We start from the raw sequence: 27,371 nt of genomic DNA on the forward strand, positions 1-27,371 counted from the left end.
GGGTTCATTTCCTTGATCATATTTTTTTTTCCTTCTCCTGTTTGAATGATGGGGGCACAGTTGGCCAATTCTTTGATACTGAGCTGTAACAATCACCATCCTTGCTTGAAGAAGTCCTTGCTTCTTTGTATCTCTCATTTGGCTTGACATCAAAGCTGAAAAAGGTTACTGATGACGGTATGAACCTTTTCAATATGCAAATTATGTAATGGTACAAACGACTTTATCAGTATAATAAAGTTCTTAACGATTCATTTTTATTGCTGCCTGTTCAATATGTCAAGCTGTAAAATAGAATATTTTAATTTACGGGAATGACTCAGATCTTGAAGAATGAATGTGAAAATACTGAATTCCAAAGTGCAAACTCTGCCATAGGCTGTGGACTTCTTGAGGACAGGGGTTGTATCCTGTAGGTCAGGTATCCCTGGTTTCCACACAGGGGCTGCCTGCAGTAGACCCCAGCGATGATTAAAGATATGTTATGAAGGCGTAAATAAATGCCTGCCTTGGCCTTTAAACTTTTGATGTTTACCATTTTTTTAGAACTGTGCAAGTTGATAAATACTATCTGACTAAGCTTAAGAAGCTAGTACACTTTTTAAGAGACATGTTGGTTATATTTTAAATAAGTGTAACTTACCAAAATATGTTTTTTGAATTATGCAAATAATCCAACCTGCATATATTTAGTTACTATAAAATAATTACTATGGCAATTAGTGATAAATGCTATAAAGAAAAATAAGGCAGGCCAGGTGCGGTGGCTTATGCCTGTAATGCCAGCACTTGGGAGGCCAAGGTGGGAAGATCACTTGAGCCTAGGAGTGTAAGACCAGCCTGGGCAACATAGCAAGATCCCATCTCTACAGAAAATTTTAAAAATTAGCCAAGCATGGTGGCACACACCTGTAGTCCTAGCTACCTGGGAGATGGAGGCTGGAGGATTACTTGTGCCTAGGAGTTGGAGAGTGCACTGAGCTATGATTGCACCACTGCACTCCAGCCTGGCTGACAGAACAGACCGTGTCTCTTAAAAAAATAAAAAGAAAAAAAATGAGGCAGAAATGAAAGGAATGGTTGGGTGTTTATTACTTAAAATATGATGGTCATGTAAAATAGATGAGTAATATTATAATGCAAAATATTTGGATATTTAAATACAAATATGTAAAATTTATACTAAGGTAGATATCATAATCGTACCCATTTGAGCCATGAGACTTGTTTCTGGCTATCCCATTTCCTTTTCATAGTGATTTTAGAGCCAACAAGATTACTTCAGAGGGATCTTTTCCTAGCTTTTTGGTGAGTAAAATAATGGATCAGCTGTTCACTGATTCTTTCCCTTCTTCAAGCTTGGGCTCTTAAAACAAGCACATGCAATTTGGAACAAGAATTCAAATTTGAACATTTTAAAAACCATTAATAGGAACATAAAAATACTAGTTTTAGAGGTACTATTAGTGATGAATGGTATCAAATAAATAAATGCTATTTTTTAATTCTCATTGTATGTTTTAAACTCAATTTCAGATGAAGACATTTTGGCTGAAATGAGTGAAGTGTGTAGGTGTTGAAGTTTTCTATAAGATGAAGTTGAAAATTTTGTTAAAATGGATAACCAAAAATACAATTTAAAACTCAGATCAGATTTGCACGCATATTTGTAGCTTTTCACGCTGAAATGAACTCAGTTCAGTATATTAGCTAGCTCAGGGTTCAAGTGCAGTGTTGTACTAGCCTCACTGCACTTGGAAAGTAATACTATTCACATCTTGTTTTAACCATTATGTGGGGATGTGTGATGTTATCATTTTCACATGCACATTTGAAGTTGAGTAGTGGAAAGTCAGATAAAAAAGCGTTTAATATCATCACATCAGCCTGTTTTAGGAGAAGAGCCTTGTGCATGAATGCAGGAGGGGATCTAGTTGTCAGGTGTAATCTCATGTCTGGATGTTCCCTTTGCAGATGATTCAGTCCCTCAAGGCGTTGATTGAAAATGCAGATGCTGTATATGAAAAGATCGTACATTGTCAGAAGGCAGGTAAGTGAAAGTTTGTTTCCTCTCTTTAAATGAAATTAATAGCATCATATACTTTGCCCCAAAACTATTTCATTCTTTGGATGCTATATCAAGAAAATCAAATAAGAAAATTATTTTTCTATGGCTAAAGAAAATACCAATTCAGTGGTTCTCAGCCTTGGATAACAAACTCACCTGAGGGGACCATTCAAAATACATCAACATTGGTCTGAGGTATGGGGCTGGGAATTAATAACTATTTTAAATTCCCAGGTGTTGCTAATATACAGCCAAAATTGAGAAACTCTGCACTAATCTCTTCTTCAGTGTTAACTGTGTTGCCAAAGCTCCTGCTGGTCACCCGTGACTCTGGTACACAGCAGGATAGGTAAGGCTTGAGTAGAGGGAGAATGGCTTCTTGTAAAGGAGATGGATTCCAGTTACAACCTCCTGACACGTTTTAGTACACTGGCATTTTCACGTGCTGATAAATTCATTAATTTAACATCCAAATGTTATACCAGATTATAAAATTCTTCTTATATAAACAATCATCCAGTTAATTTTAGCGGTGGTAAAAACCAAAAAATTCAGTATTCTGCATTGTAATAAAAATACACAAAATGGAGTTCTTTTAATTTTCTGATTTTTTGAGTGTTGATTTGGGAGATTCTAATATGGAGAATATTTTCAAGTCATAAAAAAAAAATTGTCCTGACTTTCTAAGGTTTTTTTCGTTGCTGTTCTTTAAAACCAAGAAACTATATTGCCTACCCTGAAAAAAAAATCCCTTATCTCAGAAATGAACTTGTTTAAAATAGATTGAAGATAAGGATATGTGTGACATTTTTTTCTAATATCTATTGAAAGAGTATTCATATTAGTGACTAATCAACAAACTCCACAATCCCCATCTTGTTTTACTCATCTTGTCAGCAAATATTGTTAGCAAAGTGGTCTTTCTACTTCTAGTCCTTTCCAGGCTAACTCTCCCTACAATCTACATTTAATTGTTCAAACACAATTTTTATCTACAACACAATCTACAAATTATTAACACAATCTGCAAATTATTGAATAGGAGATATGGAAGTAAACACAGTAAATATATTGAATACTTACCGTGTGTTACTCAGGAGTCTCAAGTTGGTGTGTGAGGCACTGGGGAGACATTGGTGTTTGTGTAGAACAGGAGAGGGACTGAGCTTTCAGGTACTGACCATAATAGCTGTGTGCAGAGAATGTCCATGGGCAGACCTGATGGGAGGCAGTTGGCAATAGATAAGGAAGGTGCTTCTGGAGAGTGAGGGAGGAAGGGAAGGGATGGTGAGCCATCTACCCTCTGCTTTGGGCTGCCTGTCCGCATTCCCTGTGTTTCTACTTAATCAGATTTGCACACATCACTCATCTGCTGAGACTTCTTTCTCTGCCCTCTCTGCCAGTCTGTACTTTCTTCTTTTTCAATTATCTCAACAGTCTTCTGGGAGACCTGTCAAGATTCCAGGATTTATGTTACCTAAAGCATTCTATTCAGCCCTTTAAACCTTTAATTTGCTTCAGTTGGTAGGGCTTCTTCAGTTATTGTGTATTTTATTAATGCATTCCATCTTGTAAACAGGATAATAACCTCCTAAAGCACTAAGATTATATATCAAGTTGCTCTCTGTATCTTACCCATGACATCTGTTCTAACATTCTGCACAGAGTAGTTGCCCAAATATTAACTAACTAAATATGATTTGATTTTAATTATTTGATTCCATTCAATGCATGTATTGCTATGAAAATTGTGGACTTTGTGGAATTTGAAAAAAAAACTGTTTATCAGAAAAAAAACTATTCAACAATTTGAGTTATTGTCAATTCACTGGTTTATGAAATTTGATAATTTTCAGTATAATGTGGCTTTCTGTTTATGTTTGATTTCAGTAAGGGATACATGTGCTTGTACTTAAAAAGCTGAAGAATCTTATCTATTAGGGATTTTGATTAGGATGGAGGGTGAATAACCACTGTGTGATGGTTCAAGTTGCTCTGGGTTTAAAGATCTTTAGAAGCGTGTCAAGATTATCTTTTGGTTTCACAGTTACTGATGAGCGCCTACACAGCCCTTCTGTTATCCCAAGTACTTATTTTAGAGTCCCTTGATCTTTTGTTTCTCATGTTTACAATTATGGTAAGGACATATAGTCATTAGTCATATGAAGAATTGCTAATTTGTTTTGGGCTCAAAAGACAGTTGCATAAGATCTTACTTTTGATAAGTAATTGTTATTCTGCTTGCCAACAGATATAGGTCACCAAAGTGGTGCAAGAGAGGATTATTTTAGATGTATTTCGAATTTTAAAGCACAAACATATATTTTTATTAGTTAAAACCTTGTTTAAATAACTGAATGGAAATAAAGAGTCAGACATCCACCCCCAAACACATGTTAAAAAATGTCCCCAGTTCAGAAGGGTTCAGGCTCTTGGCTGTGTAATCTATTTTTTACATAGGAACATGCTATGCTGATGTTAGTACTGGGAAGAGGAAGCGTGGCAGGAGAGGAATGCTGAGAAGTGAAGACCTCCAACCAAGGTAGGCTAGGAACCTATGCATCCCGGCAGTGGAGGACCCAAAGGGACCATGGAAAGAGCAGTGGAAACAACTCGGAGATGCGCAGTTGGAGGCAGCCTGCCTGCATAGTCCTCTGTGTTAAGAAGAGAATGCAGTGACACAGAGAGTTGGGGTAAAAGAGAAATTTTAATAATAAAACCATGTTGCTAGGAGTATATAAACGACCCAGTGAAGAGGAAGACATTAATAGATGAGACAGAGATTCAGGATGAAGGATGTGAGGTCAGGAATGAAGTACAGTCATGAAACACTTGACCTTAGAAAGGGAGAAAGGTTCCTCGTCTGAGATAATACAGAAAGCTGTGACATTTAGAAAAATTCTGAAAAAGAGAGGAGTGTTTTCCATTGACGAGGTAAACAGGGAAGTAGTGTCATAGGAGAACACCAACTTTGGGGGTGAGGAAGTGAAAGCGGGGATTCAAGACAGGGGCAAGAGTATGGGGACTTTGCTCAGAGTCAGAGATCAGCAGTGCCAGTCAAAGGGACTAATTAAATATCAGATCCTGCAGAGGTGATATGGGATGCGTGAGTCTGGGCCGCCATGGGAGTGAGAAGTGATGTGGCCATGCAAGAATGGGTCTCTGTAATTCATAAGCCCAGGTGAACACATGCATACACGTTCTCAAGTAGGGAATTGGTAAGGAACACCAGCAGGAGAGCTGAACAAGAGTCTGCAGAGGGAGAAACATCATAAAAGTTCATTTGTTAGAAATGTATAAAAGTTGGGAAAAGATTTGTCAAATTCTTTCAGGGCCAAAGTCTTTTCCACTTTCTAATATCTATGTTTTTGTCTCTTTAAATGCCAAAACTGTAGCCCATTTTTGAATTGTAATTTCCTTTCTAGTCAATGAATTGGTATGCTTAATAAAGGATAGGAAGACGATCAAGAAGGAAACCCAGATGCTTTCCCTCAGTGAGCTAGGTGTTTCTATCAGGTAATTTTAAATGGAAAATAAATTGTTCTCCGGAGGAGGAAAAAAACAAATCAATGACATCCTGTTAAAGATGGTGAATTAACAAATGCTTTTAATCTCTACTCTAAAACCTCATTAAAATGACAGTAGAGGGTTTTTTTTTTTTTAGGCCACAAATCCATAAGGACAAAGAAATCGGGAGCAACAAAATTCTAGAAACTGAGTAACAGCTGAACAAGTGATAATTGGCTTGGCTGCCCACTCAGGAACCTCAATCTGAAGCTGGTGTTGGGGGGCCTGACACAGCCTGACTCACAGGCCAACCACCAGCTCAGATCTAACCTGGTGACCAGGTACCTCTGGGAACTGGGTTAAAGCTAGTTATAAAAGAGAGGAACTGTCTGGAAGCTGGATTAATTAACACTTAGATCTCTGTGTCCTGACAGTGGGGAGGTTAAAAATAGCAAAATTCTCATTCTCCATATGGGGAATTTAATAGGTGATGCTTGAAAAACAGTTCTAAGTAAACAATATAAGCATGTTACTTGGAAATATGAACATAAATACTAAGGAAGGGAAACAATCAGCTAAAGGCATTGGATGTGACTGCTTCTGGGGAGGGAGAACTGTGGACAATTATTTGGTTCTTTACGTACATGCATAATTCTAGCAAAAATAAAAACTAAATTCGAAGAAAAAAGAAGGAAGGAATCAAGGGGCAAAAGCTGCCACAGGAACTGAGGATGTTCCCAAAGATGTGATCCCACACCCACAAGGCCTGGGAGAGTGTCAGGTTGCAGAGGCGCAAAGAGCCCGCACAGGACACCTGCTGGCTTCCCTGCTTTCATGGGCATGCCTCAGGCAGAGATGATGCCTGCATGCCTGGGAGGATGAGAGCGTCGTTCCTCTTCTGGCAGGAGAATCTGTTCTGTGCACTTTCAGAATGACTGTTAGGAGGGAGGATCAAACTAAATGAAAGATGACCCAGCCCTCTCCAGACCTCTTTAAATGGAAGGTTCTTTGCTAAAAGCTCCAACGTATTTTCATGCATGGCCAGGGTTGCATCTTCACTGAGTAAAGTGGGATCAAAGAAAATAACTTTCCAAATAATAAAAGCTTTAATTACCCTTCATTTTAATCAGTTTAATGGGAAATTTTCAGTGGATCTTATCCATCCCTGCTTTCTTAAATTTGATTTGCCAAAAATAATTTGAACATTTGTTTTAAAGACCCAGGTTCATCTTGAGATGCTGCAGTTTAATGCAGTGATTTCTTGGAGGCTTTAAGTTTGGAGGCCCCTTAACCTGCACACACAGCAGCCTGCCTGCTGTGACTGTTCAGATCTGGACATGGTGTTAATAGTTTAATTCCATCTCCTTTCATTAAACCCTCACTTCCTACTGCTTTGTACTATATTTCCAACTGTCTGTTTGTATACTGCTCTTTTTTTCTCTTACATTTGCTGCTTCCAGTCTGCTGAGCAGTTGAAGTCTCCCCTGTGACCAAGCGATTTATGTTACATAAAAGAGGATGAGGCCCCGACACACTCCTGCATGGAGAAAACCAGCAGAATGTCAGGCCAGACCTACATGACCTGGATTTAATTGCTCAGAGACTTTTTTTTTTTTTTTCAAACTCCTCAGATCTCAGTGTGCTCCTAGGAGCTGAGGTTATCAGATAAGTAAGCCATCACCACCTGTCACTTGGTTCATGCACATCATCTTGCCCAACATAGTAAAGAAAATCATCTGCGAGATTCATTCTGAAAGCACTTCACAAGTGTTCTGTTTGAAAATACAGTTGACCCTTGGACAACACAAGTTTGAACAGCATGGGTCCACATATATGTGAGCTTTTTCAATAAATATACTGAAACATTTTTTGGAGGTTGGCAACAATTTGAAAAAAGACAGATGAACCATGTAGCATGGAAATATCAAAAAATTTAAGAAAAAGGCCACAAATGCATAAAATATATGTAGGTACTAGTCTATTTTATCATTTACTGCCATAAAATATGCACAAATCTGTTATAAAAAGTTAAAATTTATCAAAACTTATGCACACACTTAAAGCCCATACATGACGTCTTTCACAGTTAAGAAAAATATAAACAATGTAAGATGCACTATTAACTCATAACTGCTAAAGTTAACTCCAAAACATACTTTGCTACTGTAATAATTTCATAGCCACCTCCTGTTGCTGTTGTGCTGAGCTCAAGTGTTGGCTCTGCTTAAAACGCTGTGTGATGCTAATCATCTCTGACTGAGCAGTTTATCATTCCAGTAAGTTGCATTCACAGTAAAAAGTGATCTCTCACAGTTATGGCATATTATTCATCATGTTTAGTGCAATACCATAAACCTTGAGTAACACCATGGGACCTATATGAAGTGCCACTGGTGATACTGTAAGTGCTCCCAAGAAGCAGAGAAGAGTCATGACATTACAAGAAAGAGTTGAATTGCTTAGTATATACCATAGATTGAGGTCTGCAGTTGACTGCTATTTCAGGATAAAGGAATCCAGCATAAGGACTGTTCTAAAAAAAAAGAAAAGAAAATTCATGAAGCTATTTTTGCAGCCATACCAGCAGGTATGAAAACCTTGCACTTCTTGTGCAAAGTTTTTTTATCTCACATTGAAAATACAGCTTTTAGGTGGGTACAGGATTGCTATACAAAAGGCACACCTATGGACTAATATGATTAAAAAAAAAGTGAAGTCATTATATGACAATTTAAAGTAAAGGATCCAAAGCTAGAGAATTTAATGCCAGCAAAGGATGGTTTGATAATTTTAGAAAGAGATTTGGCTTAAAAAATGTCAAGGTAATAGGCGAAGCAGCTTCTGTCAACCAGCAGGCAGCAGACAAGTTCCCAGATGCCATTAAGAAAATCATTGAGTCAAATTATCCTTGTTTGCAGATAATATGATCTTATGTTTGGAAAAGCCTAAAGACTCCACCAAAAATCTGTTAGAACTGATAAACAAATGCAGTAAAGCTGTAGGATACAAAATCAGCATGCAAAAATCAGTAGCATTTCTATATGCCAACAGTGAACAATTTGAAAAGGAAATTTAAAAAGTAATCCCACTTAAAATAGCCCCAAATAAAATTAAATACCTAGGAATTAAAGAAGTGAAACATCTCTATAATGAAAACTATAAAGCACTAATGAAAGAAATTAAAGAGGGCACACATAAAAAAATGGAAAGATATTCCATGTTCATGGATTGGAAGAAACAATATTGTTAAAATGTCCATACTACCCAAAGCAATATACAGATTCAATACAATCGCTATCAAAATTCCAGTGACATTCTTCATGGAAATTGAAAAAAAAAATCCTAACATTTATATGGAACCCCTAAAGACCCAGAATATTCAAAGCTATCTGGAGCAAAAAGAACAATACTGGAGGAATCATATTACCTGCCTTCAAATAATACTGCAGAGTTATAGTAGTCAAAATCGCATGATAATGGTATAAAAGCAGACACATAGACCAATGGAACAGAATAGAGAACCCAGAAAGAAATCCACACACCTACAATGAACTCATTTTGACAAGGGTGTCAAGATTATACAGTGGGGATAACACAGTGTCTTCAGTAAATCGTGCAGGGAAAACTGGATATCCATATGCAGAAGAATGAAACTAGACCCCTATCTCTCTCCTTATACAGAAATCAAATCAAAATTTAAATCTGTGACATCAAACTGTGAAACTACTGCAAGAAAACATTGGGGAAACTTTCCAGGCATTGGATTAGGCAACGATTTATTGAGTAATACCCTACAAGCACAGGCAACCAAAGCAAAAATGAACAAATGGGATCACATCAAGTTAAAAGGCTTCCACACAGTGAAGGAAACAAACAACAAAATGGAGAAATAACACACTGAATGGGACAAGGAATTAATAACCCAAGTATATAAGGAGCTCAAACAACTCTGTAGGAAAAAAAGTCTAATAATCCAATTTTAAAATGGGCAAAATGTTTAATAGGAATTTCTCAAAAGAAGACATACAAATGAAAAACAGGCATAAGAAAAGGTGCTCAATATCATTGATCCTCAGACAAATGCAAATCAAAACTAAATGAGATATCATCTCACTGCAGTTAAAATGGCTTTTATCCAAAAGTCAGTCAATAACAAATTCTGGCGAGGCTGTGGAGAAAAGGGAACCCTCATACATTGTTGGTGGGAATGTAAATTAGTACAACCATTATGGAGAGCAGTTTGAAGGTTCCTCTAAAAAACTAAAAATAGAGCTACCATATGATCGAGCAATCCCACTGCTGCATGTATACCCAAAAGAAAGGAAATCAGTATATCAAAGAGATACCTGCACTCCCATGTTTTTTGCAGCATTGTTCACACTAGCCAAGATGTGGAAGCAACCTAAGCATCTACCAACAGTTGAATGGATATTGTGTGTGATACTTATACACAATGGAGTGCTATTCAGCCATGGAAAAGAATGAGATCCTATCATTTGCAACATGGATGGAACTGGAAGTCATTATGTTAAGTGGAATAAGCCAAGCACAGAAAGACAAACATCACATGTTCCCAATTATTTTTGGAATCTAAAAAATCAAAACAATTGAACTTATGGAGATAGAGAATGGAAAGATGGTTACCCGAGGCTGGGAAAGGCAATGGGAGGTCAGGCCGGGGGAGGTGGGGATGGTTAATGCATACCCAAAAAAAGAAGTTAGGAAGAATGAGTAAGACCTAGTATTTGATAGCACAACAGGGGTGCTGTAGTCATTAATAATTTTATTGTATATTTTAAAACAATGAAGACAGTATTATAGGATTGTTTGTAACACAAATGATAAATGCTTATTAAGTGGATAGATATTCCATTTTCCATTATTATGCATTACATGCCTGTATCAAAACATGTCACGTACCCCATAAGTATATATACCTGCTATGCACCTATAAAAATTTAAAATAAAAATAAAATTTAAAAAAAACCATTGAGGAGAAAGGATATCTGCCTGAACAGGTGTTTCATGCAGCTGAAAGTACCCTGTTCTGGGGGAGAAAAAAAGTCACAGTGGAGAATTGTTAGTAAGGAAGAGAAGCAAACAGCAGGATTTAGGGCAGGAAAGGATAGGCTAACTCTACTGTTTTGTGCAGATGCAGTCAGGTTTATGGTCAGGACTGCCCCCATCTATAAAGCTGCTAATGCCCAAGCCTTAAAGGGGAAAGATAAACACCAGCTGCCAGTCTTTTGGTTGTAAAACATGGAGGCCTGAACAACAAGAGCTTCTTCTATATTAGTTTAACTGATGCTTTGTTCCTGAAGTCAGGAAGTACCTTGCCAGTAAGGGAATGCCTTTTAATTTTCTTTTGATATTGGACAATGCCCTTGGTCACCCAGAACCCCATAAGTTCAACACTGAAAGCCATGAAATGGTCTCTTTTCCCCCAAGCACAATGTCTCCCAAGTCAGCATGTAGATTAAAGGGTCATAAGTACCTTTAAGGCTCATTATAGAGGATGCTATATGGAAAGGATTGTTAATGCTGTGGAAGAGAACCCCCGATAGAGAGGACATCATACATGTTTAGAAGGATTCAAAATCCTGTTGAAGACACCATTGTTGCTACAGAAAAATCCATGAAAGTCATCAAGTCCAAAACAATAAATTCCTGCTGGAGAAAACTGTCCAGATGTTCACACGATTTATAACAGAGCTGCTGAAAGAAATCATGAAATAGATTGTGAATATGGCCAAAAAAAAAAAAAAACGGGGGGTGAAGGTCTCAGATTATGGATTTTGGAGGAAATCAAGAGCTCATGGACACCACACCAGAGGAATTAACAGAAGATAACTTGACAGAGATGAGTGCTTCCAAACCAGTGCCAGACAATGAAGAATATGTAGAAGAAGCAGTGCCCCCAAACAAATTGATATCAGACAATCTGGAAGAAGGGTTCCTATTATTCAAGACTGCTTATGACTTCTTTTATGACAAAGATCCTCCTGATGATACTGGCACTGAAACTAAAGCAAAAAGTGGAAGAAGTACTGGTACTGTATGGAAGCATTTTTAGAGAAGTGAAAAAGCAAAAAAGACAGAAATTGCAATGCATTGCTGTAAAGTTACACTGAGTGTGCCTGCTTCCCCTGCCTTTCCTTCTGCCTCCTCCACCTCTTCTGCCTCTGCCACCTCTGAGACAACAAGACCAACCCCTTCTCTCCTTCCTTTTCCTTAGCCTACTCTGCTAGAAGATGATGAGGATGAAGACCTTTGTGATGATCCACTTCCACTTGATAAATAGTAAATACATTTTCTCTTCCTCATGATTTTCTTAATGTTTTCTTTTCTTTATCTTACTTTATTGTAAGAATATAGTATATAATACATATAATATACAAAATATGTGTTAATCAACTGTTTATGTTACCAGTAAAGCATCCATCAGGTCCAAAGTAGGCTATTATTAGTAAACTTTTTGGGGAGTCAAAAGTTACATGCAGATTTTTGACTGCATGCAGAGTCAATGCCCCTAACACCCCTGTTGTTGAAGGGTCAATTATATTTGCAAATGGAAACCCGAGAGCCTTATAACTTTTTGTTTTGTATTAGTCTGTTCTCGTACTGCTATAAGGAAATAACTGAGACTGGGTAATTTAGAAAGAAATGGGCTCATGCTTAATTGGCTCATGGTTCCACAGGCTGTACAGGAAGCATGATGCTGGCATCTTCTCAGCTTCTGTGTAGGTCTCAGGAAATTTACAATCATGGCAGAAGGTGAAGGAGAAGCAGGCCCATCTTACATGGCTGGAGCAGGAGGGTTGGAGGAGGTGATGCACTCTTTTAAACAAACAGATCTCATGAGAACTCAAAAGGGGGGATGGTGTTGAACCATTCATGAGAACTCTGCCCCCATGATTCAATCACCTCCCACCAGGCCCCACCTCTAGCACTGGGGGTTATGTTTCAACATTAGATTTGGGTGGAGACACAGATTCAAACCATTTATTCTGCCCTGGCCCCTCCCAGATCTCATGTCCTTCTCACATTTCAAAATACAATCATCCCTTCCCAATAATCCCCCAAAGTCTTAACTCATTCCAGCATTAACTCAAAAGTCCAAAGTTTCATCTGAACAAGGCAAGTCCCTTCCACCTATAAGCCTGTGAAATCAAAACAAGTTACTTACTTCCAAGTTACAATGGGGATATAGGGATTGAGTAAATAATCCCGTTTCGAAAGGGAGAAATCAGCCAAAAGAAAGGGACTACGGGGAGCAGTGTCCAGGGGCTGTACAGAGCAGCTGGGCCCTGGACCTGGTCCATGAAACCATTCTTCCTGCCTAGGCCTCAGGTCTGTGATAGGAGGGGCTGTCAGGAAGGTCTCTGAAATACTTTTCAGGCCTTTTCCCCATTGTCCTGGCTATTAGTATTTGCCTTTTAGTTATAAAATTTCTGCAGCCTGCTTGAATTCCTCCTCTGAAAATGGGCTTTTCTTTTCTACCACATGGCCAGGCTGCAAATTTTTCCAACTTCTTTGCTCTGTTTCCCTGTTAAATATAAATTCCAGTTTCAGGTCATTTCTCTTCCTGTGCATATTAGCATAGGTTGTTAGAAGCAGCCAGGCTACATCTTGAACACTTTGCTGCTTAGAAATTTCTTCTGCCAGATATCCTAAATCATCACTCTCAAGATCCCTAGAGCAGGAATACAGTACAGCCAGGCTCTTTGCTAAAGCATAGCAAAAGTGACCTCTACTGCAGTTCCCAATAAGTTCCTCATTTCCATTTGAGACCTCCTAAGCCTGGACTTCATTGTCCATGTCACTATCAGTATTTTGGTCACAACAATTTAACAAGTCTCTAGGAAGTTCCAAACTTTCCCTCATCTTCCTGTCTTTTTCTGAGCTCTCCAAACTGTTCCAACTTTTGCCCATTACCAGTTCCAAAGCTGCTTTCACATCTTCAAGCAATGCCCTGCTTCTCAGTATCAGTTTCTGCTTTATGAGGCTTCAGGAAACTTACAGTCATGGTGGAAGGCAAAGCAGGAGCAGTCATCTTCACATGGCCCAAGCAGGAGAAAGAGAATGGGGAGGTGCCACACATTTTTAAACAACCAGATCTCTTGAGAACTTACTATATACTACCAAGGGGGGATGGTGCTAAACCATTTATGAGAATGCTACCCCCATGATCCAGTTACCTCCCACCAGGACCCACCTCCAGCATTGGGGATTATATTTCAACATGAGATTTGGATGGGGACACAGATCCAAATCATATCAGTTCTCATTTATGTCAGAATGTTTCTCAGCTCTGTTTTACAGAAGTGAAAGGTTCTTTCCTGGGAATTGAGAGACCCATGTTCTGGTGCCCTCTGTACCATGTCCCTGCTGTGTGACTTTAGTTTAGTCACTTGACCCTCTCTGCCTCATTTTCCTTCTTCTAAGTGGCAGTGGATTATGTGATTCCCTGATGGCCCTATGCCTTCTAAATTGCAGTGAACTAAGATCAGTTACATAAACAGCAATTTGGGAATGGCCGGATTACAGTTACTGAAAAAGATTAAAAGATTAAACAAGTCATCCCATACAATGTTACAGGACACATAAATTGTAGCCCATCATCATTAGTTTCAAGGAGGAAAGTTAACACTTTGAAGATGAGACACAGGAAACCTGCATCAGACTCCCAGACCCCATTTGAAATCCACAGCATCTTTTCTCTTAAAGACTGGATATTGAACCACCACATCTTCTTTTAGGCATTTACTAATTAATTAACTAATAATTAGTGAAGTCAAGGGAAGAAAAGAAGTAGCAAGGTCCTCAGTGGCCTCTTTCTCATTTTAATTCCCTCACAAAGGACCTTCATCACTGATAAGGGATGGCAGAGGAAATGACCACAAAGACAACAACTAGGCCAACTCATTCAGAGCAAAAACTTCAAAATAAGCAACTGGTCTCTAGAAACCGCTGTCTCACCACACCTCAACCGTCCCTGTAACCTTCACCCTAATTCTGCTCTAAGATTCCCACATCATATATTCACAGAGTCATGCAAAGAAAAGAAGGATTCCCACATCAACTTTCACACGAGTGTTATTTTTTGTACATGTGGTCAGAATCCCCTGGGAATGCTTGTTGAAAATGCAGTCTCTTTACATCGTTCCCAAAATATTGACCATCTGGGAGTGAGACTCCGGAATTTGCATTGTGGTGAGCACATTCAGGTTTTGAGAACTTCTCTTTTGAGGGTAGAGCAGAGCAGGCCCTCTTCTGAGTTCATGCTCTTTCCCTAAGCCTCTCTCCTCTGTCTCTCACAGAGAGAGTGTGAGTGACTGCTCAGACTCAGGCATGCACCAGCTGTGTGATTGAATGACAGCAAAATTATCTTTCTAGAGCAGCATAGAACATAGCTTTCACCAGTGACATTTCCCCAGTGCCAAAAATGAAGGGGAGGGAAGTTTTGGGGACACTTGCCCCTCCTGGGGTACCTGTTCTGTGATTAAATCCCAACACTGTGCTCTCTTGTCACATCTTCCTCCCTCCTTCCTTCGTAAACCCATGGAGTCTCTGAAAGCATCCCCTTGTATTTAAATAGCAACTCTCAGGGTCATCTCAGCAGATGTTCTGCTGAAGAGGGGTCACAAGTAACTCTCAGGCTGTTTTTAACTCTGGCACTTGCATAAATAAACCATTTGGTTATGAGAATTCCCATTATAATTTCTTATTAAAGCTGAGAAGAACTACAAGTAAGGTCCACAGACAAAATGAATCACCTTTCTCATACAAATACCAGAAGGTTATATACATACACACATGTATGTGTGTATATTAGGTATCCTTAGGTTTAATATAAAGTGATTTGGCCCAGATTATCTCTAAGGCTTTTCCAGCTCTCAAATTCTATGGTCTACAAATCCTATAGTATATTATAAATATATAAGGGATTGTAAAAGGGAATATATAAATAATTGAATAAAAGTGAACAAATGCATTCTAAGAATGTTTTAACAGTATTTGGAGATAAACTTTCTTATAATAATAAGAAATATAAAGCAACTTCAATTAACCCATGTTCTTTTAGTATAGGTCACTGTATTCTCATTATAGGTCAGTGCTGTGTCAATAACATATTAACATATTAAAGAAAAAACACAGTCATGCATTTGTGGAATTTGTTTCATGACAAGTTATTATACTAATTACTTATTGGAGATGCAAAAAAAGGATAATAATGTCTGTACCATCATGGAAAGTTACAATAAAACACAACCAAGTGAGTGGTATAGATAACAGGTATAAATGAAATTTGAAGAAAGGAGCAGTCTCAGAGGCTTTTGTTGTTAGGAAAGGAGGTGGAGCTTGAACTAGGGGCTTGAGGGAATGCAGGATTTGTATAAGTTAAGCAGAAGGAACAGGGCATTTTAGATGGGCCAAAGCTTAGCAGACTTTATCATCAAGGTGTACTTTCAGTGCACATGAAATATATTGTCCTGGCTGAAGGGAAATATTTGCTTCAGGAAACAGTAAAAATTAGGTTGGAAATACAGGCTGGGCCCAATTATGGAAGCCTTTTAACTCAAGTCTAAAACATTTGGGATTGATTCTTTTAAAGCCAACATTTACTAAAGCCTAATTCATGCAACACTAGTCATGTTCCTTGGGCAAAGGACTGCATCATCAAATTTTTATAATGCAACTTATCCCCTTTGGAGATTCTCAGTACACATTAGCATGCTAAATATCCTTCATTTTTAACTCAGCATTTCTCAAACTTATTTGGTGATAAAGCCCTTGTCTCAAGTTCTATCTGTCAGTGTCTTAAATACTTCGGGAAACTGTTACAAGCAGTGAGGTCACTAGATAGTTTAGGACTCACTCGGGGACTCAGTGATTGGTTCTGTCTCCTCTGTCCTCCATGTTCATATATTACTCCCAGCAAAAGAATGTGAATGCCTGAAGTATTAGTTTAGGAAGAAGTTGGTTGTGAAGGTCTGTTTCAGGTTTGACACATATGAGATCACAGTAGGATGCTCAAATGGAACTAGCCAGTAAGTTGTCAAAACAATTATAGTGAAGCTTCAGATAGAGATGAGGCCTACAGATAGAATTGGCTGTCATCCAAACAGAAGAGCCACTTGAGTGGATGAGTTCTCTGTAACAATTGTTTCCTTGTAACACCCCATATAATTTACTTATGCCCATCACCTGTTGTCTGTGTTTCTCCTACTAGAGTGGAAACTCCTTGAGGGCAAGGGACCTTTGTTTGTTCATAACGTTTCCCAAATGCCAAGAACAGTGTTTGGCACAAAGCCAGCACTCGATAAATATCTGTTGAGCTGAATTGAATACAGAATGCTGCATATTTATTTGTTCAACAAACGAGCTCTTACTCTCCGTCTGACCAGGAGCTGGAGATTCCACAGAAAAACGGGATATGGACCCTCCCCTAAGAGGGCTCCAGGTCAAGTATTGGAGACAGGCATCTAAGCCACTCATAAGTCTAAGTGCAGCCTAGGTTGTAAGTGCAGGAGTGAGTGCGCACTGCCGTAGAGCCCTGATCACACAGAGGAGGAGTGGGGAGGTCTGTCTGTGGGGATAGTTGAACCAGACTTTAGGGCAGGAGTTAAGTCAAGAAGGTGGTTTGTCTAAGAGCCAAGGCAAGTGGACACAGACAGAAGAGTGTATGCAGGGCAATACAGCCCCAGCCAGCAGCAGCAGTGAGCAACATGGAATATCACATGGGAAAAACAGGAACAGCAAATGAGGTGTGGAGATGCAGGCCAGGAACTAATACAATCCCAGAAGCTTTAACATAATATTAAGCAAACAGACTTAGTGTTAGACTGCATGTAAAAGAATTTCGTATGGCAAAAAACAAACATTCTGAAGGTTGTGCTAACAGTACTTATTGATGGATTGAATGTGGCATAGGAGGAGAGAAAGAGATGATTTTTGGCTTCATCTTGGAAGGATGGAGCTGCTATTTACCAAGATGCTGAAGACTGGGGCAGGCCTGGTCTTGAAAGGGAAGATCAGGGGTTTGTTTTTGGACAAGTTAAGTTTGATACGCCTAGTTGACCTCCAAGTCTAAAGTTTGGAGGAGAGATCAAGACTGGAATTATTAAATTTGGGAGCTATCATTGCAAAGGTGATCTTTCAAGCTGGGAGACTGAGCTCATCTAAGAGATGACCATAGACATAGAAGAGGGATCGCTGGCCCCTAATGTTTATATGTCAGCAAGATGCAGAAGAACAAACAGAAGGTTAAGGTATGGCAGCCAGAGAGGTGGGAGGAGAACACTGATCTTCTGGAAGTCTAGTGAATGAGGTATTTCAAGGAGATACCATTTTTCAGATGTTTGTATTAAAGACCCCAGAATTCCATCACATATAAATGACAATGGATTGGTAAGGATATCGGGGAAACCGATAACTCAGATTTGGGGGAGGGAGGGCATGTAAATTGGGTCCATATATAGGGAAGCCCCTATGGCAGTAAATTTCAGAATTTTAAATTCTATATACTTCCAACCAATAATTCCATTGTTTTGGAGATTATTCTATAAATATGATCAAATACTTAGGGAAAGTCATATGTGCAAAGGTTTTTGTTGTAATATTGAGGACAACTTAAATGCTTACCAGGAGGGCCCTGGGACATACATTATGATACATCCTTATAATGGAACATTATGCCACTGTATAAAGAATAAAGAATTCAAAAATCAGTCAGCTGTGACAGCACGTGCCTGTAGTCCCAGCTACTAGGGAGGCTGAGGCATGAGAATCGCTCGAACCTGGGAGGCAGAGGTTGCAGTGAGCCGAGATTGCGCCACTGCACTCCAGCCTAGGTGACAGAGCAAGAATCTGTCTCAGAAAAAAAAAAAAAGAATAAAGAGGTATGTATGTATGTGTGTGTATATATATATATGTGTGTGTGTGTATATATATACACTTGTGTATATATGTGTGTATATATATATACACTTGTGTATATGTGTGTGTATATATATACACTTATGTATATATGTGTGTGTATATATGTGTGTATACACTAGTGTATATATGTGTGTGTATATATATACTTATATATGTATATATATACACTTGTGTGTATATATACACTAGTGTATATATGTGTATATATATATACACTTGCGTATATATATATACACTTGCGTATATATATATATACACTTGTGTATATATGTGTATATGTATTTCTGTATATATGAGTGTATATGTGTGTATATATACACACATATACATATATATACTTGCCTCCAGACATATATATACATATATAAGAAAGATCTTACATGCATATATAGATATATAGATAGTTGTAAAAGCAAGAGAAACCATGTGTGTTATTTGCTAACACTTGCTTTAAAGAGGCAGGGAGAATATGCCGTTTGTGCTGTGTGTGCATCTCTCTGGAAGGATACCTAAGAAGGAATAACAGTGGTTGCCTGAGAAGGGGAGGGAAACAAGGAGGCTGGGAGATGGGGAAAGGAAAGACAGTTCCCTGTATTTCAGTTTATACTTTTAAAATTGTGGAACCATATGACTACATTATCTGTTGAAAATTAAAATCGGAAGAGGTGTCAAAAAGAAGGAGAAACATGGACAGGCTGCAGTCTGCAGTCACGAGGGCCTTGTATGTTATGGTAATCATGCCAAACTGTGGGAGAGCAGGAAAGCATCGATGTGAAAGTGGCGATCCAAACAAAAATGTTCTGGGTCTAACAGAACTCCTCTGTGCATGACTGTGGTGAAGAAGACCTCTTTATTTCTCGGTGAAATGAAGTGAGGAGGGTCTTGCTAAGCGCATTATTCTTCATATTATCCCACCCAGGTGAGTCACGTGGTTGTGTGTTTAGAATGGTGGCATGGTAATTAGATTCCACAAAGGGCTGAAAGTTATGCAACTTCATCTCACCTAGATCTACCCAGATGGAAAGTGCTGGCAGAAGAAGAAAACCTCCCTCATATAATTCATTCACAAATTGTACTGCTGTGGATTTGGCATTGCAAGGATCTTGTCATCCATCTGGGTTTCAGGCATATATTTAAGAAACCTGGTTTATCTTTTCCATCTCATGTGGAACGGGATTTAACAGTTCAAAATCCATCTTAAAATAATTTGGCTTTTGTTAATGCCCAGATTGTTTGGGAAGAAGGCCAAGAAAAGGAGGCTACCAAATGGAACTATCTGAAAAGCAATTAGGCATTTCCACATCTCCACAAGGATTAGGATGTAAACACCCACAGGTAGGCCGCACACCCAAACTTCAGACCTCCGGAGTTTTGAGGCAGAGCATATAGTTTACAAAGGCTATACATTTAAACAGGTACTATATATAAATTATACATATTCTTATAAAATTATCAGCTATCTATATTTTGTTCTCTAAGTAGTGTGATATCATACCATAAGTCATGTACAGACCATGTTATGTTAAGGTACTTTTAATACTGTTGATATAGCTACCTCTTGAATGAGGTCCCAAACACACCTGTGTTACATGGTATTCCATCTTTCAGGAAATATTCCACTACACCTAATTTGGGGAATTGGAAATAAATTAAAAATATAAATATATATTTTGTCACCATTTAAAAGATTTTAGCTTTTGCTTTTAATTTCTGTTTTTTAATCTACACACAAAAATTTTTATACTGGTTGTGTTTGTGAGAAAAGAGCTTTTTGGGACAGCAAAGTAAATTTTCAGTTGAAAAACTAATCTTTAAATGTATCCATTTAAGATCAATATGTCTCCTTATGAAGAATTTTTAAAACTATATTTGCTTCTAAAATTTTAGCCATGTGCTACATGCTATATTTTATTTTCATATCATTTAGATTGGTAGAGAAAATCCCAACCAGAATGTTTGAAAGGTCGTCTGCTTTACGTTTGGCAAGAATAAATGGCATTCATTTCATCGAAAAAGGAGATGATGCCATTTTCTGACTTGGCCCTCACTTCCTTTCAAAGCAAAAGCCTCTTTTTGATATCTTTTTATTGTATATATCCTATTTTTATTTTTAGGGCTGTTTGGTTTTCATCTAAGTTTGTTATCTCTGATGGGAAGCAGAAAACTTGATAGAAGTGGAAATTTCTCTTCACTATATCCCAGTATAGTTGTATGCAGTTGTACTAAATGTTCTGAGTTAATTTAATTATGCCATCTTGAAAATTTTGCACCCATTTATTAATTTTTATAAAACCTGACATTTTATCAACATTATAATTCATTTTTTTGTCATTAAGCTTTTAAGCCCTTCAGGAAAAAACTATTTTTTTTTTTTTTTTTTTTTTTTTTTGAGACGGAGTCTTGCTTTGTCGCCCAGGCTGGAGTGCAGTGGCGCGATCTCGGCTCACTGCAAGCTCCACCTCCCGGGTTCACGCCATTCTCCTGCCTCAGCCTCCCGAGTTGCTGGGACTACAGGCGCCCACTACCACGCCCGGCTAATTTTTTGTATTTTTAGTAGAGACGGGGTTTCACCGTGTTAGCCAGGATGGTCTCGATCTCCTGACCTCGTGATCCGCCCGCCTCGGCCTCCCAAAGTGCTGGGATTACAGGCGTGAGCCACCGCGCCCGGCCAGGAAAAAACTATTTAAAATATTTAAATTATAAAGTATTTTGAAATAATAATTGGAAAATTATGTGTAATCAACACCTACACATATAAAAAATCCTAGCTGTTTAGATTTTAGAGATACATGAAAGAAGCAATAAATTTCTAAAATATGTTTCTTTATATAAAAATTCAATAATGTAATTTTGTATGGCCATACCAATTTTTAAAATTTAACATTATAGCTATAAAGCAAAAGTTACATGATTTGGGCAGTCCTCACCATGAACTGATGGCTTCATTCTGTTCTTTGTTCACACAGCCTATATCTTCCATTCCCTTTTGACCAGAACTGAATTAAACTCTCATTGACATCACCTAAGGATTTTCCATGTGTCCTTTCTCTGCTGCCTGATGACCTACTATTTATACCCTTAGTTCTCAAGTTCATTATCACAAAGAAATTGCGGCAGGTTTCCTCATGGTTAACATTCCAGAAGAAAAATAACCCACTGCTTTTCCCTAGGAACAGAAACTTGGGGTCATGGAGTCAAAGGAACCTAATGGTTGGTTCTTTGGAACAGAGCAACTGAGGCTCAAAAGACAATCATTTTGTTGAAAGAGCAGCCACACCAGGCCAGCCAGGTCTTTTGCTGATCTCTGAACATAATCTCTGATCAGGTCATTTGCTGATTGATCTCTGAACATAATTTACCCCTAATCATTAATTGGTATTCCTGCATGTTTTATTGGATTCATGTAATATGCTCACAGCCTTCAAACTTTGATGTCTTTAAACACACTGTATATTCTGACTGCGAAATATATAGCACATAGCAATTGTGTCACACTTCCAAAGGACTGTTTACCTACTTATTGTTGGTTTTCAAATGAAGTTTTTTCCATTTCTTTGGCTAGAATTAACTGTTACCTCTTGTCTTACTTGGGTGGCAACATGGTTGTAGAATCAAGGAATCCTAGTTCCTTCCCCTCTGTCTTTAATAGCTGCCCCAAAGTGTTACGTTTCACCTTTAAAGGAAACATGGATGAAGCCATACTTTATTTGAGACTTTTATAGTGCCATTTAGTTTAAATTAGACTGGTATATGGGACATTGGCTAATAGAAAAAATACAATTATTTTGTTAAACAATTAACTTCAAGATAATGTGAACAACTATACTTGGCTCTAAAATATACAAATTTAGGATGCAAATGTGTTGGTATAGTGTTTGGAAGATATTGGAAACATGCAGGGAATGGAACTTGTTTTTGAAAGAAAAAAAATCCCAGTTCTTATTCCCTCATTATTATTGGCCTGGTTTCTATTTCTGAACCTGAAGATTGTTTTCACAGTGGGAATTCTTGTCACTATCCCTAAGCAGCGGTGGCATCAGCAACCTTGACACCGTCCTGAATCTGCCTTCCTGTTTATTCTCCCCAATGTCTGCCTGGTGGCTTTCCATAGGTCCAGCAGGCAATGCTCTGGCCACATAAGCTAAGAGCCACACTCTGTAAGAATATTAGGACTCTTTTGGCTTAAATCCACAATTTAAAAATTTCTAAATATGACCTTCTAAATATGCCGATGATCATCACAAAAGAAATTTTCTCAGGATCAATAAAATTCCAATTATTTTGATTAAATATGTAGGTTTTTCTTACCTATAATTCATCAACAAAAAACACTTGTGTCTCTTTCTCTTCCTTCCTCCCTTCCTTCCCTCCCTCCCTCACTCCCTTCCTTCCTTCCTCCCTCCCTCCCTTCCTCCCTCCCTCCCTTCCTCCCTTCCTCCCTCCCTCCCTTCCTCCCTTCCTCCCTCCCTCCCTCCCTGCCTCCCTCCCTTCCTCCTTGCCTCCCTCCCTTCCTCCTTGCCTCCCTCCCTTCCTCCTTGCCTCCCTCCCTTCCTCCCTTCCTTCCTTTCTTCTTCATTCCCTCCTTCCTTCTTTTTTTTAGGATAGACAGTCTTATATTCTTAGATTTTCTGATATACCCCTCTAATAATGACCCTTTAATGCCTACTGAACATGGACTTCGCATCTCTCAGTCCCATCTCCCCATCTTCCTAATCGGATTTTCTTCAAAATGATCCCAAGTCCTCTTGCATGCAAATCTGAAAATGTCTGTGGCTGGGCCCACCACAGACCTCCTGAATCAGAACCTCCAGGGAGACACAGGAGCCTGCACTTTAAACACACACCTCCAGTGATTCTGTTACTCGTTGAGGTTTGAGATGCACTATCTAGTCTCCACGTGACTTCTCTGTGCTGCCTGTCCCCACCATTCTCTGACAAGTTCCCCCAGACCCTCCTCACATGCTCTTTAAATTATCTGGATTACTGTAACAGTCTCCACTTCTGCCTGTTCAACTGCAGTCACAGGTTCACACAGCTGCTTGCCCACCCACAGCTCTTCCCAACACTGGGTCATGCTCCTTTCGCATCCCCATAGTGGGAGTCTCACATCTCTTCTCTTCCTGTAATTAAAGTGCAAGGAGTTTTAAAACAAAACCAACTTGACTTCTTGAGGGAGTGGAGAGGGAGTGTGACTTAGTCTTAAGCTTTTTACTTCTTACCTGATTTTCGCCAGCTACTTTAAAATTCACTCTATCTAGTCTTTAGACAGAATAGTATGACTTACAGAAGGAGAAGAGATGCTACTCTCAGCTTTTTAGTAAGAGAAGGACTTTTTCGTTGGGCTAATGTTTCTTTGCTGAAAATAATTTGAAAAATGAGGTGGTTACTTAACTTCTCACCCAGAGAAGTTCTTTATACACCACTGTTGTAAAGAACTCTGAAGACCTCCTGTGACGTGCTAGGAGTAGATTTCCTAGTAATTTAGTTCCAAGAGAATAATGCAATTTGCATCTTAGATATCTTAATGGATTTATTTTGTGTTATATAGATAGACTGATCCAGTTCAAATGTATAATCTCATTCTCTCTCTCTCTCTTGCTTCCCTTATAACTGGTACCTATGCAATAGCCCTTACAATGTTCTGCCCACAGAATAATTATTTTACACATATGATTATATCAGACAAACCAAGATTAAAATCCTTCTTCACCACTTCCTTAGGAAAGTGCTGTAGCCTCTGTCTGCATTTATTATATAGCGTATGTGAAGTGCCTGGTAAGTTGCCTTGTGATTCCCTTGGTTGTGTATCTTTCGTCCTTGCCCTGGCCCTCGCTTGTCACAGGGAGACAGTGAAAAGTCAAGGTGAGAACCCTTTTCTTAAAAAAATAAAATCAATATATGCTTCAAATTAGTTGATTAGCAAAATCCACTCTGGTGGATTTTGTCATTTCTGTTGGATCAGTCATTTCTAAGTTGATAACACAGAAATGTTTAAATGACCAGCCTGACCAACATGGTGAAACCCCATCTGTACTAAAAATACAAAAATTAGCCACGTGTGGTGGCACGTGCCTGTAATCCCAGCTACTTGGGAGGCTGAGGCAGGAGAGTTGCTTGAACCCAGGAGGCAGAGGTTGCAGTGAGCCGAGATCACACCACTGCACCCTCACCTGGGCAGCAGAGTGAGACTCTGTCTCAAAAAAAAAAAAAAAAAAAAAAAGACATGTTTAAAAGAAACAGATGTGTTATGCAGCAAATCAAATATTTAAATAAATGACAATGGGATTGATAGTCACTTTTTTGGATTCTGAGTTTTTTATTTTTAACTTAGTATTTCCAGTGTTCAATTTGTCACCTTTTTGCCTGTTTTTAAAAAGAGCTTCACTAATAAAACATTTTGCATGTCCCTGTGAACTTTTATTGGGCTAGAAGTATTTTAAGAGGAGTAAGATAAGGGGGAATGGTCTTGTCTCATTTTTTTAATAGACTTGAAAATATGAGCTTTTTAGATAGCAGCCGTGTATGCAGCTACACTTGTTTCTTTAAATGTTTCCCCATTTCTTCCTTATCTATATCATTTTTTATCCTTTCAACTCTGTTGCATCTTCAAGTCCCCAATCCTTCTCAAGGCAGCCTGTTCTGTAACAGCCTCTGGCCCTAGGCTCATACTTTCTGAAGTTTCTGAAAGCTGTTTTCTTAAGACCTAGAGTAGCTGTTTGTCTAAGCTCAGCATTCCCTTCTTCTGCTGTTCCATACTTACATTATGTGAGTTGGAATTAAGCCCAGTATACCAGTTCCTGTCATTGCCTCATTACCTTACAGGTGATCAAATGTTCAGCAAGGCACCATAAACAGTCTGCCCCTAGCAGAATGAGGCTTCCATGCGGATACCTTGATGTTAGAAAAATCCCCCACTATTATTGTTACACCTTGTGCCAGTTTTGAAATGCCATAAAAAATCATTGCGAAGAGCCCACATCCGGTCAAGCAGTTGTGATATGTGGTCCTGCGTTAGTTAACGTCACTTGCATTTTTCCTCCCAGTTTCTTTTCCCGTTCATCTTGCAGTCCATGGAGTCATATTTCTTGTTTGTAGAGAGCTACCCCCTCCCTCCCACTCTTGTGTCTCTTCCCTTTCCTACAATTCCAGTCATGGATTCCATTCTGCAAGCCTCAGTGATACTTATGAGAATATGGTACCTCCTGACTGCCAGAAACATAATGAGTATTAATTATTCCTGTTTGGAAATCCAGAACTCTTGCTGAAGTCCAATATTAAAACTTAGAAAAGCCAAGCACATCAGTCTTATCATTAGGACCCCAACGGGTGGATCTGAGTCATGCAGCACACTCCAGGGAGTCTCCCGGATGTGAAGAGTGGGGAAAGTGTGCGTGTGGCATTGGGGTGGAAGGGGCTTATTCGGTTAACCAAGTTGGGATGTTCTCAGGTACCATCATCAGTAAAAGAAAAGTTGGAGAAAATGGGAGTGGTCCATGCGTTAGTTCCCTGGAGAGTGGAATGAATCTTACTAGTTACTATTCTTTCCCAAAACCAGTGAGGCTCCCATACCTTATTAGCATAACAGGAAGTAGGACCATGGCTCCTGGTTAGGTAGGAAAAAGAAACACAGAAGTAAAAAGCCTAAATTGGCCATTTATTGTGTTTATCATATATGTGTGTCAGCTTTTGCTTGATATTTAAAGACACTAAAGAATAAAGTTGTTGTCAATCACCATGTAAAGAGTTGCTTCGAAATGGTGTTGCATAGAAAGGGAATTAGAAGTTGGAATGCCCAACTGAAGAGTAAAAGTGTGCAAAAGGATGTACAAAATGTCTTGTAAAATTTATTCTAAATTATATGTAATAGCAAAAGTTTTTAAACAATGCAACGTCCTTCAGTAGGGGACTGGTTAAATAAATGCTAGTTCATCTACACATTGGAGTCTCTGTAGCTGTCACAGAAAAGAGTGAGGAAGAGCTCTATATACACTGACATGGAGTGAACTCCACTATGCAATTGTGTGAGAAAAAGAAAGAAAACAACCAACATGCAGGACACTGTACATAGTATGCTACTTTCATGTAAGAAAGGAAGATTATGAATAATATGTACACATTTGATTATATTTGCAAAGAGAAACAATACAATAAAAACTAATAAGAACATATAAGGGGAAGAAGGATCAAGGTAGAGAAGACCATAAAGGAGGCAAGACTTATCTGAATTCACCTTGATATGTAGTTTAATTTTGGAATTATGTAACGTTTTGATATAATCCATAAAACAAATTACATCCAAAAAAAGCACTCCCCTCCACCACATACGTGTAAAATGAGAAAAAAGAAACACACGACCTAATTGTACATTGTCAGTAGCATAACCACAGAGAGAAAAGAATTATTCCAGCTGACCCTAGAACATCATATTTTTCACTGAACATTCTCAATTACATATACTCTTAAGGACAAAAAAATGCTAAGAATGTTTAAATTGGATTCAGCAGTCTTACTATTAGAGTTATATTGGTGTGATTAGGAATTAAGATTTTCCACCTAATGGAAAAAAAGCATAAGATTTTTAAATTTATGTGAAAACCCTGTAAACTAAATTTGAATTAGAGGATCTACAGATCTTGTAGAAATTGTTTTGAACAGCAGTAGGGATTATTTATTTATTATATAAATTCTGATGTAGAATAAATGCAGAGTTAGAGTTCAGGGTCTTTCTCCACTCCCATCCTTGTACTGTGGGCTTGGTCTCTGACCTCAGATTGACCCTTTCTGTGACAGAAAATACATTACTTTGTGTTCTTTCTATCCCTCGTCTCCACTGTGTCCTCAGTGGAGCTTAAAT

At 38.5% G+C, this 27,371-nt stretch overlaps 1 protein-coding gene across 7 annotated transcripts in view; it reads left to right on the top strand.

Annotated features, from left to right (window-relative positions):
- PLCL2 (phospholipase C like 2) overlaps positions 1-27,371 on the top strand; it is a 208,044-nt gene that overhangs the window by 155,343 nt on the left and 25,330 nt on the right. For all 7 annotated transcript variants that reach the window (XM_063703435.1, XM_004033703.5, XM_063703434.1 and 4 more), the window contains one exon: positions 1,975-2,050. In XM_063703435.1, coding sequence (XP_063559505.1) covers positions 1,975-2,050 — 76 coding nt within the window. The remainder of the gene's footprint in view (positions 1-1,974; positions 2,051-27,371) is intronic.

Source organism: Gorilla gorilla, chromosome 2 (genome assembly GCF_029281585.2).
Source record: "Gorilla gorilla gorilla isolate KB3781 chromosome 2, NHGRI_mGorGor1-v2.1_pri, whole genome shotgun sequence".
Taxonomy (NCBI): domain Eukaryota; kingdom Metazoa; phylum Chordata; class Mammalia; order Primates; family Hominidae; genus Gorilla; species Gorilla gorilla.